This window comes from Podarcis bocagei (genome assembly GCF_964188305.1).
Source record: "Podarcis bocagei genome assembly, chromosome: 2".
In the NCBI taxonomy this organism is placed as follows: domain Eukaryota; kingdom Metazoa; phylum Chordata; class Lepidosauria; order Squamata; family Lacertidae; genus Podarcis; species Podarcis bocagei.
In genome coordinates this window covers 49,480,366-49,497,660 of record NC_138126.1, presented here as the reverse complement: position 1 = coordinate 49,497,660, position 17,295 = coordinate 49,480,366, and the positions used below count along the sequence as shown (strand labels likewise).

The 17,295-nt window shown below is 41.3% G+C and overlaps 1 protein-coding gene across 10 annotated transcripts in view; it reads right to left on the bottom strand.

Moving 5' to 3' along the window:
- Nucleotides 1-17,295, bottom strand: part of ERC2 (ELKS/RAB6-interacting/CAST family member 2) — a 538,310-nt gene that overhangs the window by 202,325 nt on the left and 318,690 nt on the right. For all 10 annotated transcript variants that reach the window (XR_014005105.1, XR_014005106.1, XR_014005107.1 and 7 more), the window contains one exon: nucleotides 16,869-17,029. Coding sequence is in view for 3 of the 10 variants with exons in the window: in XM_081184043.1 (XP_081040169.1) it covers nucleotides 16,869-17,029 (161 nt within the window). In the remaining 7 variants the exon portion in view is untranslated. The remainder of the gene's footprint in view (nucleotides 1-16,868; nucleotides 17,030-17,295) is intronic.

Here is a 17,295-nt window from a genome sequence, read left to right as displayed (position 1 = left end):
AAAGTATCCAGAAGACTAAATGTGGCCTGTAAATCACTGGCTACTCACTTGTGATCTTTGGGAACTCATGTATATTGTACAAAAGTTCACTAATCACAGTCATCCTGACTAAACCTTCAGCATTTTAAGTTGAATAGTTGAAGCCACTTTGGGGGCTGCCTTGTGTGGTGTGAGATTCTGTAGTATAGTAGAGTACACAGATTGTCTGCTGCAGTTCCACCTGGATCTACTGAAGCTGAGAGCCCCCAGCTGTATAATCTGGGCTGTGCTGAGTGGAGAGAATGTGAGTTGCTACATACTTTCATTTAGGTGGAAGTAACCTTTTCCTAAATAGCACAATCTATGAGCAAAGGAACAATGCTCCAACCCAGCAGCCCAGATTTTCACCCCACATAATAGCAATATTTTCTACCTCATAACATTGACCTGAAGATAAAGTGGTTACTACTTTTCAAAGTTGCGGGACGCGGGTGGCGCTGTGGGTAAAACCGCAGCGCCTAGGACTTGCCAATCACATGGTCGGCGGTTCGAATCCCCACGGCGGGGTGCGTTCCCGTCGTTCGGTCCCAGCGCCTGCCAACCTAGCAGTTCGAAAGCACCCCCGGGTGCAAGTAGATAAATAGGGAGTGCTTACCAGCGGGAAGGTAAACGGCGTTCCGTGTGCTGCGCTGGCTCGCCAGATGCAGCTTGTCACACTGGCCACGTGACCCGGAAGTGTCTGCGGACAGTGCTGGCTCCCGGCCTATAGAGTGAGATGAGCGCACAACCCTAGAGTCTGGCAAGACTGGCCCGTACGGGCAGGGGTACCTTTACCTTTTACTTTTCAAAGTTGTTTTTCAAGTCATCATCTTAAGGAGAAGGTACAAATGCTTCCAACTGGCTACTCACTTCCAGGTTCCAGCAAGGTCAAACAGCTAAAGATGGGAGGATTAACAATTACCCTCAAAGGGTTATGTAAATAATGAAGGTTGTCTTCATTCCATTAGTTGCTGTCACAGTTGTCCTATGACACCAGGAATGTGATATGCATAAGTATCTCATAGTGTTCTTTCTCTAACTTTGGATGGCATGCCAGCTGCAACAATACTTAGAGAAGAGATGATCTGGCTTCATTACTTAATGACCAAGTAATACAAGGATGGTCAAAAACTTAACTCTCATTAGCCCCTGCCTACATGGCCAAAGGTCAAGGATGTTGGGAGTTGTAGTTTAGAACTATCAGGAGGGTGCAGAGTGGACTACACCTGAACCAATGACATAAGGAAAACAAGACTGTCTTTGAAACCCATTCAAAAACTTGAAATGGAGCAAAACATGGTCCCCGGATTGTTAACTGATACTGACTGATGCAAACATTATTCCAATGTTAAAATAGTTGATGTTTGGTGGATTTCTTTTAATACGTTCATCTGGATTCCAGACATTTACCATATTCTACTTTTCCAATGGATGTGGTATTTCTATAATTATAAACTTGATGCTATCCTCCATTTATCTGAAGACATTGATTTATTTGTATGCCCGTTTAAACCATACTTTATACCTTTTCTAATAATGAAAACACATACAAAGGGCCACATGCAAAGAACAGAAATAAATGGGTGAGGTGGGGTGGGGTGGGGAGGGGAGGGGTGGGCAGAGTGAGATGGTGAGGGGAAGCTCATTTATAAAATATTGCCAACTTCAAAATCATTATTTTCTCATAAAATTGATTTCAAAAAATCTTGAATACAGGAGAAAAGAAAAAAGCTCAATAGGCTTTCTTGATTTTAGTATTATAGGAACACTCTGACGCCAAATACACTTGGGAAATTCTTAGCAATTCTTAGCAATTTCCTAGGATATGTGTCAAATGCCAATAGAATAAAATGAATGACTATATTGTTTACAACACTTAGCAAACACTGTACAAGAATTAAATTAAAGTACAACTTGTCCAAGAGGGCTTAATCCATGAAAGACATAGGAAACCAGCTTAATTTGTCAAGATGGCAGCCATTAGCTCTGAAAGGTTATGCAAATAGAGAAGATGGATGATAAAGTGCAGGCCACCCCCATTGTGTCAAACATAAATAAACTCTGTACAAAACTGACAGGTAGCTAATTTGTTTTGCAGGGAAGACAGGTAATGGGACACCTCTGTACTCCACAAGAGACTACATCATGCCTTAATGCAAGTAGCTTTAGATAAAAGTTAGTATTTGGGGGGAAATTAATTATCTGCCATGGTCATAAATAGCTGTTTAGTACTAAATTGAAACTCAGTTGAAATGCTGGCCTTTTTGAATATTAACAATGCTTCAGAATATGGACTTGCAATGCAACAGGTAAAACTGAGCAATTTTAGTTAATATATCTGTGACATAAGAAGCTAGCAGAAAACAATGATGCCTTTTCTAACGTTCATGGAGACTTTATAAGGAATCCTTTATTCTAAAAATAATAATAATACAGAAAACTATAACAAAAAAATTCAGGTAACTCTTTTCCGCTTCCAGTAACAGCATGAAAGACAACAAACAATCCATGAGAAAAAGCTGCACTGTGCTATCACTACATCTCCAGGCAAGAAGAGCCTCACCTACTGAATTTCTGCCTATCATATCAAAGGGCTAATAGCATTGTCAGAGAAAAACACTATGTGAAATAGGCAAAAAGCAGATAGAATCAAATTCTGGGCTATGTTGTGATGTCCTAATAAGTAAATCACTTGGGCATAATTTAAAGCCAAAAGAACAGGAGGGGGCGATTTTTAACAGGCAACATAATGGGGCTTCAGAAGAATCAGGGATAGAAATATAGACACACAGACACAGACACACACACACACAAACAGTGTTTGTTGTTTAGACTAAAAACCCCACTCAGCCAACAAGTACCATGTCCCACTGCTGTAAGTACTATTGAAACCTATGGAACAAAGCTGGTTCTAAGCCTGGGCACAAAATGTAATCATACCTTTCCTGATTTAAGATGACTTAACCTTGGCTTCTTCAGTCTGAATAGACTCAATTACCTCTCCAGGGCAGCTAAAGCCATGCAAGTATACTGAATCATAATGCAACAATGAAAACGACTACAAATTCATCATGCTGTCCCTGAACCAGCAAAACAGCTAAGTATATGGTTAATTCTGAAGTTCCCAAAGATAGGAAACTATGTGCACTCTTGCTGCACCTTGCTTCGTGCCCTGAATGCGAGCTTTCTAAGAATATCTGCCTCCCCAGTATTGGAAACAGCAAGCTGTAAAACATGGGAATTTGGTATGATCCAGCGGGCCTTTTTATGGCCATATGTGTTACTGCAGAATGATATACTTAGGTAAGGGTAAAGGGGACCCCTGACCATTAGGTCCAGTCGTGGCCAACTCTGGGGTTGCGGCGCTCATCTCGCTTTATTGGCTGAGGGAGCTGGCGTACAGCTTCCAGGTCATGTGGCCAGCATGAATAAGCCGCTTCTGGCGAACCAGAGCAGTGCACGGAAACGCCGTTTACCTTCCCGCCGGAGCGGTACCTATTTATCTATTTGCACTTTGATGTGCTTTTGAACTGCTAGGTTGGCAGGAGCTGGGACCGAGCAACGGGAGCTCACCCCGTTGCGGGAATTTGAACCGCCAACCTTCTGATAGGCAAGTCCTAGGCTCTGTGGTTTAACCCACAACGCCACCCGCATAACAAATGACAACAGCTGGAGGAGGGGAAATACAGATTACACTGAAAAGGTTGGCCACCCTCTTATTTTCCTACTTGAAAGAAGGTGATCACTCCAGCCCATTGTACTGGCTACCCACTACAATGTGAATACAAGACAGCCACAATGGTCTGGGTAAAGTTAGGAAAACATGGCTGGTGTGTTGGAAACCAATTGAACAACATCGAGGTGACACCACAGCAGGAAACCCTAAAGCCAAGGAAGGAAGAGAAAGAGTAATGAAATAATAATTCTTCTACTGAGCACTGCTGACTCACACCTCTTCTCCTTCAGGAAAGATGCGGAAATTCAACCTGATTAATCATTTCACAAAGTCATTAAAATGAGCAGAGAATAAAGCAGGTTGCCAATTGCCTCCTATGAACTTTTGTCGACTAGTACTTCCCAAAATGCTGGCCAGCAAGGCCAGGAAAGGATATGGTACCACAGGAAATGTGTCTCTGAAGTTTCCCTAATGAGGAAGGGGCTTACAAGTTCTTGCTGCTATTATGTTCAATTGTAATTTTATGAGCTGATACACTTGTGGGAAGAAAAGAGACAGACACTCTTCTGGCAGATTAGTTAGCCCTTTAAGGGGTCTGCTGTTAATTTTGATTATTCATCTGCACATCTGTCTTTGCCCAACTGTGACATGAATACAACTCCTTACCGCTAACTCCATTTAATCAGAAGCTTGTCTCCAATGAAATCTGTCAGCTTGTTTGACCTCTTAACAGATCTGCATCTAGAGTTACAATCTAGTTCAAAGTCAGATCTCACATTTCCAACAGCTTGGATAAAGGGAGAACTTTGGCTTGCACCTATCTGGGCCTGATAGCTTCTGACCCCCTCCCTGGCCACCCCCATTCACCACCTACTGATAGCTTGCATTTTTGAAATGGCATTTTGAGCTGCAAGATTGACAATTGCTCCACAACTCGGGATGCAATCAAAGAAAATAAATGCATTACAGAGATACTAAAAAGTCACCCTCTCTTCAGATATTTAACAGTTCACTGTATCATAATAATTTCCCTCCTCCCTTGTATTGCTTGACTATCTCCCAGAGAAATGTGAGCTGAAACATTTGAACATTCATCTCATGCTATTCATTCACTTGATATGTTCTCTGAAAGCTTTAAAGCGGGATATTACACTGTTCATGTTTAACCTCAAAATTAACTTATTTTAAGCAGCGATTACCTCTTTTTGAGTGATCTGCAGTTGAGCTGTCGGGAACTATTTTTCAGAAGGTGGGGGTAGTGAGACTAAACAGGTATTTGTCCTACTCCTGTGGCAGCGAGGTAAATATTAAGATTAGTTAAGGTAACAGATGAGCACACAGGCACCTTTGGAGGCGAAGGGGGCTTCTGGAGGCCAGCTGCTCTGGGTTGTGGGCCCTGATCCTGAATATGAAATGTTCTTAAGCAGGCATCCCCAAACTCGGCACTCCAGATGTTTTGGGACTACAATTCCTGATCAAGGTGTCTCCCCTGCCAGGTAAGTATGGGACTACAATTCCCATCATCCCTGACCACTGGTCCTGTTAGCTAGGGATGATGGGAGTTGTAGTCCCAAAGCACCTGGAGGGCCAACTTGGGGATGAGTTCTTGAGGCTCATTTGATGCACCAGCCTGGAATTGTAGGGCCCAGGTAGGAAGGCCACCCTATTCACCGTAATGTGGGGCCCAGGCTTTGGGCCTATGCATTGCCATGTACTTTGGAAAGAGGAGGGTTTGGCTTACCATGGTTGAAATTAAGTTAGCTTCCTGCTCTTCTCATTTCCCCTCTAAGTATTAAAAATAAAATGTCACCCTAGTTCAACCCTTCATTAGTGTTTCGCCTCCTGGGTCCAGTCACAAAAGTACTTTGGATCTGCTGATGTCTGAATGGAACATTTTAAAAATAAGTCAGTGGGAATCAGCCTGGGCTAATACACACCAGGCTGTTTTGCATACTTTAATATTGAAAGTCACTTCATCTGCTGATACAACGCCACCCTAGGAAAGTATATAAAGATGGGGTCCTAAAACAGTGTTATTAAACTATTCATTCAGTTCTACTGAAATGTGTGTAAATGTGAAAGCTGTTAAAAAGGGATTAATTGTTGTCCACGCTACTAAGATATTAGTGTAAAATGACCTCAAGGTTTAAAAGCACCATATGAAGGGGAGAACAGTAATCTTGCTCTGCTGCCCCTAATGAATAACAAATGGGCCTTCACAATTTATTTAGTTCAATACAAGCTGACATTACAACTCATTCTGCTGGGTCTTTTTTCTTCTTCTTCTAAACTCTGTGGTAATGCATCATCTTGCCTGGCTGTATGTCATCTTCTAGAAGGTCAACAAAGGTATGTGCCCCCCCCCCCATGTTTAAGTTATGAAAAACTTTGACAAAGCCTGGACTAGCCTGCTCTGTTTTATTCTTGCTGACATCTTTGACTCACATTCTTCTAATGGAGCATCTAACATTTTTATAAATAAGTCTTTTTACCTGATAAATAAATTTAAAAACCCCCACACAAAACTTGCACTTAAAAAAAACCATATACTGGGTGTTTTTGTGCCTTAAAACACAGTATCTTCAACCTGGATGTTTAAATGAGCATTATAAAGCATACTGCTATTTATTGTCATTTCACAGGTACTTAGAAATATGTATTATGTTGCTGTGGACAATTAGCCTTTTATCCAATTTTACTTGATAGTTTAAACTCTCCCACCCTAAGGTTTTAATTATCCCTCTCAGCCAGCCCTCTTAGGCCTCGGTTCATGCAGCTGGCAATCTGCCTCAGTGATGTTATAACCTTGTTAACGTAACAAAAGAGGAGTTTACTTAAAACTGTACTGACTATGGACTTAAGCCAAATTTACTTGAAAGAGGAAAGAGACTGTCAAAAATCCTACAGTAAACATAGGAAAGCAGTTCTTTCATAACCTTCACCTTAATTCATATAGACAAGTAATTTACATGTAAGTGGATTCATATGGTCTGGAAGGGGGCCTCCCCCTAGAGCCGGACTGCTTCATGTCCCCTCCCCATCCTGCACGCTCTTTTCAGAGAATTGCAAGGTTTACCAGAAGACAGAGCATCTGCAGGGTTTGAATCACAACAAATTATAAGGTAAACATTTATAAAACTAGTCAGCATCAATATGAACAGAATGAATTTCACCAAGCCATTTCCAAATCCAGGCAGCCCTCTTGTCAAAACCATTGTTTACATTCAGTAAAGACTTTTATGTCGAGAGTGTAAAGTTGCATTACTCTAATGAAGTAATGGTTACATTACCCTAAAATGTAAGTGGCTTGTCAAATTCTGATATCCCCCATTCATTTAATGACCACATTACAGTCAGAATTTCCTAAATCTGTTTAATTAAAATCATTTTTTAGGTTATACACCAATAGAACCTTATGTTAAGTTAGACTAAACAAAATATCGCTGGATGAATATGGAAATCTTCATGGAGCTAGGACCCTAAGGACACTAATGTGAAAGCGAATTCTACTGAATTTTCAAGTATGCTCTTCTCAGATCATGATATAAAAAGTAGGAAAGACAGGTGTGCAAACTTAGCACAACTATGTATGAAACTTTGACCTACACAGATATTTTCAAGTGATATTTGTTTACTTAAAAGCATTTCTAGAATGCTTAATGTTTTAAAATCTGTTAAGTGATATATAAAAATAAAAAGTGTCATAAAAAAGATACAACATAAAAATGGTATGAGCAGTATTATAAACTTGTTATTCAGTTATGGCAAGGTCTAATACATGGAGCAGGGAATGAAATCTAAATGAGGAAACTATGAAATCTACATGAGAAACTCACAATGGAAGCATTCAAAATGCAAATTTACCAAGTTCGAACCTATCAAATATTCTGAATATTGAATGGCCTCAAGCCATCCATGCTGATCTGTGGCAGAGCCTCTGTTAGGCCCTAGATGTTGAGCTGCCAGGAAGGAAACCTAAGTTTCCTTGGTTTCCAATATCCCTAATATGGTGGAATGTAGGGTATAGGCTAGCTGAAACTCATTAAAAGTCATAAGGGATATTTTAAGCAGGGAGGGCAGATTAGGCATTGCTAACCAAGAGGTTGTTCCACGGAAATCTGGGGTGGGTGGGTGGCTGGAAGAAAATGATTTTATACATACAGTGTTTTAAGAGATAAATATCATCTATCAGATGTATCCCAATGGCAATATCTGCAGCTACAACATCTTGCAATAACAGTGTTTGGACCAGACCAGAAAATAATATTTAGACTCTATTGGATTCCATTATGTTTGTGTAGAAAAGGACTGTCTAACACAATTGTTTGTTGGTGATGTAATAAGAATAATTTCTCTTCGAGAAGTATGTTCTTACAGTGTCCTAGTTTTGGGAGAAAGTGTTGAACTGTATAAATTTGACTGTAGGAAAAATATCAAAATTTTCAGAGGAAAGTATTCTTTTGAATGATATACCTATTATATGGAAGTTGACAACTGGACAATGCAAATGGGTTCTATGTGCCCTAGGGCCAAAAGACTGGAATTGATGAGCTGGAAGGACAAAAATATGCTCCCCTTTAATCAATGGATTGAAGACATGACAAAACTTGCAGCATATGAGTGAATTTTTTTTATAGATGAAGACATTGTTTGGATAAATATATTGATATTTGGAACAAGTTTATACTGAATATAATAGGTTATTAATAATCATATATGTATTAGCAAACTTTAATGGAGTTTAAATAATCATCAGTAAATAGGCAGTAAATTCACTGTGTTCACAAAACATACTCTTTAAAAAGTGGAACACTTGGTTGGTTTTTTACAACCTGCAGTGTGGTTTCATTTAATTGTAGAATCCATGCTGAGAGCATAGAGAGTCATATGCCAAATTAAATACAAACAAAACAGCAGGATGTTGATACAACTGTGACTTCCACAGGAAGTAGTTAGGATGGTAATGTGACCTTCTTGGAACTTGGGCTGAAATTCTCCTGCAATTCCTGTTTCTGCCCAATAGATCTGTAACACAGCATGTCTTAACTAACGTTTTTGATACCAACTTGCTGGCACCATAAAGATGAGAAGAATTCAAATGAAGGTCTTATTCTTGATGGTCAGAACATTCCTATACTCATATTATGCCAGGACTGAAGATAAGCTGCCCCTACACCAGTGGAACAGCAGCCATATCCAATGTATGTTTGGGAGGGGAAAGGAGGAGAGGGGGAAATGTCATAAAATGACATACATACCCCCACACCCCTGGGAATAGTGTCCACCAACCAGGAACAATGCTTGTGGCCATGCCCATAAGCTCCAAACACACAGAGGTAATCAATTAACTCACAATGATGGGGACATCATGGAGCTCCCCCCCACCCCCCATTCTGGACATGAGGAATACAGGCTCTGCAGGAGGAGCCCTAGTCCAAAAGAACACCTTGTGTTTTACATGCTGCAGGTAACAGATTTGAATCCAGGATACACCTCCAGGAAAGGGAGAAGGGCACCCTCACCTTAAACACAACTGAGCCATTGTGGGCCCAGGGGCAGTGAAACCATGGGCAGCAGGCCCTAAGGCTGGTATAATTGCAATAAACACAGGACAGCCATTACTTCTGAGTAGACACAATTAGGATTGCGCTGGTGAAGATTTAAGTCTTGAATATTGCACATGGCATGTCAAAGGGCTGAAAGTCTTTGCATGTTTTATAGAGCAGATAAAAGTTTTGTTTTAATCTACGACATGATACACAGCCCGGATGTTTAACCAACAAAATTATTGTAAAATGCGTATTGTAATCTTGCAACAAATATTTGAAATTGTTTTGTGCAGTGCATAATCCCAGTGTGTGCATGTGTTATGGAAAACCCTGAGGAAATAAAAGAGGTATTCTGCCAGGGCTGATCTTAGCCAAAAACTACCTTTATTTAAGATCATTGGAAACATGCTTTCGCAAAGTTTTATTAACTGAGGAAATAGTAATGATCAAAATGATGAAATAGGATCATATATATATTGAAATGAGGCCAGCAAGGGAATGTGTGGGGCTCCATCTCTGATACGATACGAGTACAAATGGTTCAAAAGACAGAAGCGACAGTGAGGGAGTAGATGACTGGAAAGCAAAGTTAAGCTTCTGTTTTCAGGGATATCTTTCTCTCTCCCTTTTTGGAGGCTGGCTGAATTATACCCTTGTCTACTGAAACCCTCTTAGTTTAATTCCCACAGGCCTCAGTGACACCTAGGGCAGCGCTGATCAACTGCAGGCTCCTACATCGCTAATCTCAGCCAGCAAACTGATTATGATTTTAGCAGATGTTACAAAATAGAATGGGTCCGTTTTCCCCTTCTTTAAATAGGAAATGCTGCGTGTTTCAGACTTACATTACAATTTTGTAACAGGAATGAAGTTCTCTCCAGGGATTTTATTGGATATACTAGATACTTGGATTTATGAGACAGAATAGCCAAACAAGCTAAAGAGACTCAATTCACTTGAGTGAAATTAAATTTTTGCCTTGTGACTTGGTTTTGCATAAGATGTTTGTATATGAAGAGTAAGAGACAGGCTCACGGAAATAGTGCAAGGGTTTTAAATGAATGCAGTTCACTCCTTTTGTGATCTCTCTGTGCCAGCACATAACATATTCAGAATATTCTTGATCTCTTTGCCTAAAAGAGAGGCCCTCTTTCTTCTCTTATCAAGCATGAATCAGCTCTTCCATGCCTTCTTCTGTTAGTGGGGTGGCTTGCCTTTCTACTCAGTTCTTTTTTCACAGCTGCAGTAGTAGTATCATGGTAAATACCAGTCTCAATCTAGCATAGGTCCACCACTTGCGGGTGGCGCTGTGGGTTAAACCACAGAACCTAGGACTTGCCAACCAGAAGGTTGGCAGATCAAATCCCCGCGACAGGGTGAGCTCCTGCTTTTCGGTCCCAGCTCCTGCCAACCTAGCAGTTCAAAAGCACATCAAAGTGCAAGTAGATAAATAGGTACCGCTCCGGTGGGAAGGTAAACGGTGTTTCCGTGCGCTGTTCTGGTTCGCCAGAAGCGGCTTAGCCATGCTGGCCACATGACCCAGAAGCTGTATGCCGGCTCCCTCGGCCAATAAAGCGAGATGAGTGCCGCAACCCCAGAGTCGGTCACAACTGGACCTAATGGTCAGGGGTCCCTTTACCTTTAACTAACTTTAACGGGGTTGGGCTACTTGTAATTGATTTTTATCAGCATTGCGTTGTTGGTTAATCAGCAGGTACTGACCACAGCACAAAGTAGAATCCTTGGGTATTGGCCATGATCTAGAGCAGAATCCACAGTGCGTGTAATTTCCCAAATTCATAGATTTGGCTTGACCTTGCTCTTGCTGGGTGAGTAATGGATGACTGTGTGACCATTACAGCCCACTAGATCATGACAGTTGAGTGAGCTGGTCTTGGGCATAATTCAGTTATTATAGCAATTTTAAGCAAATTATGTATTTGAGCCAGCCCACACCAGCTATCATCTCAGTCCTAAAAGCATGCATAGGCATGTTCTCTTGATTTGATTTTTATTTGGAACTGGGGAAGATTTTGCTTAGTATTTCCAAGAGTTCTCAGGCCAGCATATGCATCAGTCTCTTTTCCAGGTCCAGTGTTGGAGGGAATCAGAAATGCACCTTATCTTAATTCATTCTTATTTATTCCATTTCACCATAAGGTCCCAGGACAAGTCACAGCAAGTAATCTCTTGCCAACTCACATTTCCAGACACAATTGAGACTTTGAGCCAAAGAGAAAGTGTGGTTAAGAGAGTGGGGCAGGTCGGTCCTCTCTGGTAATCGGAAACGGCTCAATGGATGGGGCATAGCTGCCACACCAGCTTCCTAGCAGGTAGGTTACTGCTGCTTACCAGGAGCGGGAAGGACAAGGTGGCAGGGGGTGGTGCCAGTCTTCTTCTGTTGGTGTGTTTGTACCACAGTGACTTTGCCACCACGTTCCATTTTGCTCCCAATAAGCAACAGCTGCCCACCTGCTGGGAAGCTAGCAAAGTGACGCCGCACCATCCAGTTAAGCACTTCTACATTCAGAATTATAGTGATAATGTGTTGTCTGGTGGAGTGTTTGAAGTCATTAATTGTGTGTGGGGGGGGGTCTGTCTGTCTATAAGAAATGGTGCATTTTTGACCCAAAAAATATGCAGTGTAAAAAGATTTTATAAACTAGTTCAGCAATTGTGTTTACATTGCAGAAATTGATTTTACCAGCCATTGTAGCAAATATAAGATATATATATGCATATATTGCACTTTCTTTTTCTTTAGGAAGTTGCTCCATACTAAAGGTAAAGGTAAAAGACCCCTGGATGGATAAGTCCAGTCAAAGCCAACTATGGGGTGCGGTGCTCATCTCGCTTTCAGGCTGAGGGAGCCAGCGTTTGTCCACAGCTCCACCCACATCCCATACTAGAGATGGTTCAGTGAGAGCAAAGCTTGGTTAGGTTGGGACCACCAAATTCCATGTATATATTGATGCCTCCTCCATGCCTAACCCTAATATTGATTATCTATCATTCAAACTGAAGTAGTGCAATCTGTCGTTCACTAGTCCAAGAAGGGAATTGTATTGCAAAAAGAAACAAAAGAATATATGTAAAAGTAGAATATGAGTGAATCTGTCCACAACTGTAATTATAAGAATGCTTGAATAGGGGAGAATCCCTCAAAATAATTCAGATTTCTTTCCAAACAAAATTGCCAGTAATGTCAGTGTGACCTCCACAGAAAACAAAGTATGCAATAAAAATCTCCCTGTAGAGCTTACCTAACAGCATCAAATAATAAACTCAAAAGAAGATGGTATCTACAAAAAGTTTATCCTCTGGAGGATGCTTACCTAGCAAATGTTCCTTCTTTTAAACATAATTGTAAAATGTGAGACTCATGGCTGAATTAAGTTGCCACCCTCTTTCATTCTGAACTTCTTAAAATAATTTTGTACTCTTAAAAAGGATTTGCAATGACAATTGACGCAGTTGTCTAAAGATAGACAACTGATTATACACAGTAAATTAAGATGGGCCGTGGCAATGTGAGCCAGAGGAGGTTAGAAGACAGAACTTTAACATAATATAAGCATAGGAAATCATCGTGAAAGCTCTTAAGTATACAATTCAATGCATATTTGACTATAAGCCAACAGTCACAAAATATATTCTGTCAGCACTATTGAAATAATAAAATTGTAAATATCTAAAACGCTTTATCCTCACTAGTTAAATTAATAAATGGTATCTAAATATTGTAAAATAGCCAGACAAATGAGCACCACTCTATTCCACCATTATAATAATTCATTATTTGTGTCATAGAATATATTCAGCTTTAATCTAAGAGCATAAGAAGGGCCTGCTGGCTCAGGCCAGTGCTTGGGCTAGTCCAGCACCCTGTTCTCACTGTGGCCAACTGAACAGCACTTTCCTACTGGTTTCCAGATGCATACTGCCTCCAACAGTAGAGGAAGAACCAGGGGCGAACAAAGGCGTTGTGACACCCGGGGCGGGGTGTCGCTACGCAGGGCGCCATGTGCAGCATTGCTACGTATGACACATGCGGCGTACGTAGCGATGCCGCACATGCACTGTACATAGTGGTTTGCCGGCAGCACCACTCGAGCGCCGTACGGACTGTGCCGGGATCCCGCCATTGCCGCTACAGCCACGAACAGAGGATCCTCTACATGCGGCTGTAGCGGCAATGGAGGGATCCCACCGCCATCCGTACGGCGCTCAAGCGGCACCGGCAGCAAATCGCTATGTACAGCGCATGTGTGGCATTGTTATGTGCAGCGCATGCGTGCGACGCCACACATGCGCTGTACATAGCGGTTTGCTGCTGGCGCCGGGATCCTCTGCTCATGGCTGCAGCTGCAAACAGAGGATCCTCCACATGTGGCTGCAGTGGCGCGATGACTGCTCACACCTCCGCAAGCCCCGGCAGGGTGCCTTCTTGTCACACCTCAGACATGGCGCCCGAGAAGAACTGCCCCCCGTTGCAAAGCCACTGGGTAGAACATAGCCATTATGGTTAGTAAGCATGGACAGCCTTATCCTCCAGGGATCTGTCGAATCCTCCTTTATAGCCATCAAAATTGGTGGCCATCACTGATCCCTATTAGCATAAATTATATTCATGCTAAGTACAATGCTGTACATATCTTATCCCCAAATCTACCACCATTCTTCATCTGAAAGCAAGTATTTGGTGCACTCTTTACAACCTATGTAAAGGAGAGGTTGTAAAAAAAATGTTTTCATTATCATCTGAAGCACCTTCACCATCCACTCCTTCCAGCTGCTGCTATTATTGCTGCCAGAGGGAGGTGCTTTTTTTTTTAATTATCCAGAAGAGGTTGTCTGCACATCAATACAGCACACATTGCCCTTTAAAGAAACAAGTTCATCAATGAGGTTTCCTATGAAGTGATACTTGGAGGGCTTTGCTGCACTGCTGCTGCTCCTCAGCTTCATCAGGCAAACTTCAGACCCCTGTGACAGGTGTATTCTTCTCCAAAAGCCTTGGGTGAATGATTCACTGGTCTCTTTCCTCACAGTGTGCAGAAGCCTTGGGAAAGCTGGCACTTGAGGGCAGCAGCTTGTGTAGGAACTGGATACCTGCTGGTGGATCTTGCCCTGCTGGTGAATCTTAAGCAAGTGGTTTGGATGGGTATAGCAAGGGATTATAACAGCAGCCCAGCCCAGGTTATAATGGTAGGATATCACGTACCAGTTAGCACACCTTTGGAAAGTATAATAAGCAAAGTTCAGGGAGAAAACAAACCTAACCTGAGGAACTACAGGGAACAAATATTGTATCACACAGTAAATCCTTCTGATCTTGTAACCTGCTTTGTGCAAGATGTACCATGGAAAAGCAGCATGCGAATAAACTGATGAGGAAATGTGTAATTTACTGTATTAAACCCTACAATGCTTTCATTTGTATACACTTTTCCAAATCGTTTGTGGAGATAACACCTATTATATACCGTATTTTTTGCACCATAACACTCACTTTTTTCCTCCTAGAAAGTAAGGGGAAATGTCTGTGCGTGTTATGGAGGCAATGCCTACGGGTGGCATGCCTACGGATTTTCCTCCTCTAAAAACTATGTGCGTGTTATGGTCGGGTGCGTGTTATAGTGCGAAAAATACGGTATATTCTTAAAGATGTTTCCTAAAGAATTCACATCCATGAGAGGCAAATGCGGATTTAGATAAGATTTGCTGAACACGGCAGTTACAGAAAGATGAAGCATTTTAAATGGCATGTATATTTTCAATGCACGTTCAAAATATTGTCTGCTTAATTTTTGTGCATTCCTTGCTATAGATGTGCCCACATTGGGCACATTCTTACAGAGGCCATCAATTTCAAAGATTGTGCTGCAAATTTAATGTACTATAATTACGTATACTTATCTTTATGGTGGGGAGGAAGTTCAATTTAATTATAGCCTTCTGTTCTTTTTTTAGTTTCTTAAGAACAAGTATAGTGATAGTGTGGAATGCTTATAGCTTTTCACCAATTCTGCTTTGTAATCTTGGCAACATCTGTTTAAAACTGATTTTCCTCCCATCTCATTACACCCTCCTATGGAAAATGCACTAGTAAAAGAATAAATAATAAGTGACTTTATCATCCTTGTCCTGTTGCACAGATTAAAACAGTTTTAGTATTCCTCAGGAACATGATATTCACCCAGACATAATACACTAAAGCTCAGGGCTGTCAGCTATCAAAAATCTTCTTTGACATAACCCACATCTTTTGCAACCTAGTTCCTATGGCATAGTAGTCCACCTCTTTCGTACTAATATTTAAAACAAGTTATTCCACCTTTAGTGATAATGCTGTCACACAGAAGGAAATCTAATGAGTGGCCTGTGTTATTTCAGAAATGCAAGAACTGTTTCTTAAGTTAAAATTCATATGTCACATCATTTCTAACTTCTAGCGAACTTAATGGACCATTTCCATTTTAAAAGCTTAATTGCTCAAAAGAAAGCTTTGTTGTTTATTTAATGACAAAACATCTCTTTTCAAAGACTACAGGGAAGGAGAGTAGTCCCAGAGATGCTCACTAGGCTCAGTAGACATATCAGGGAATATACCCATGGGAATCTGGTGGGCCACAGTGAGAACAGGATGCTGAACTCGTTGGGCCACTGGCCTGATCCAGCAGGGCCCTTCTCCTTAGACTGCTGCCAAAGATTCATTAACAAAGTGTCGACCCCTTTGTGACTAAAGTTAGGACTAACAGAAATGTAAATAAACCTTGTTGCTCATATGGAACTGTTGTGATACCCAGATGTTTTGGATGAGTAAGATTCAAAACCCGGGGGTACTGTGTTTTTAAAGCTTGTAGCTATGATTAATATTTATCATTATAGCTAAGGCTGTGCTGAATAGGCCTAAGTAGCAGAGGGGCAGGAAACATGGGCAAAACTGAAGAACTCTTGGTTGGGTTGGGCCTATCTTAAAGATGAGGTGGCTGAGGCTTTGAGTTATATTTACACACACACACACACACACACACACACACACACACACACACACTTAGCTGCCTGCCCTAGATGAGATTTGACATCCGTTTTGAATTCCTTTGTAATTCAAAGGAAGGATGCTACCGTTAGCACAAATTTGAAAGCCTCTTCTCTTCTTGCCTGTCCTCTGTGTCCATATGAAGGTGGGGGAAAGCTGTCATAGGTGGGGTATTCTGCCACAAATGACAAAGGGAACATTGCCAGGCTGACGAGGGCAGCTGCCTCACTGCTTAAAGCCGAGGTAGGCTTTTTTTGGGGGGGGGGAGCCTCAGCCACTATGTCCTTAACACAGCCTCCAGTTTAAGTTCTTCAAAGTTACCCACAGCAAAAGATTAACCCAATCTTCAAGTGGTGACGAGGATGTTTTGCCCCAGCCCCCAAAGTTGTGAAAAATTCTGAGCCGAATGATTCAGCACTTATTATTACACATCCCAATGCAGTGAAATCACACAACCCAAAGCACCCCTTGTTCTCATTTTTTTAAGGATACACACGAAACAAAGTGTATCCATAGAGCAGAAAGGGAAAATAAAATCATGTTCCTTTGAATCCTATTAAAATCAAAATATATGTGTACTTACTTCATTTCCAGTATCTCTTCTAACTGTTTTCTCCGTTCTATTCTTAAATTGGCTAGATGTGCTTCTTTCTCACCCAGAGACTGTTGCGTTGAGGCAAGCCGTGCTTTGGTAGCATCCAGTTCTTGTCTGGTCTTATCCAGGGCATTCCTTAGTTCTTCTAACTAAAAAACAGGCATATGAATAAAGTGGTCACAATGGTAATGTGTAAATAAACAGTTAACTCTAAGCTTGGATTCCCCTTCTCTTGTCAAATAAGCAGGCTTTTACATAATAAGGTAATTCAGAAAATTTTATGGCTACCACACTACTTACCATTTTACTTTTTTATTTATTATTTCAGTTATATTCCACCTTTTCTCCAAGGAACAAGGAATTGCTCTACCCTTTTTACCCTCACAACAGCCCTGTGAGGCAGCTTTGGCTGAGA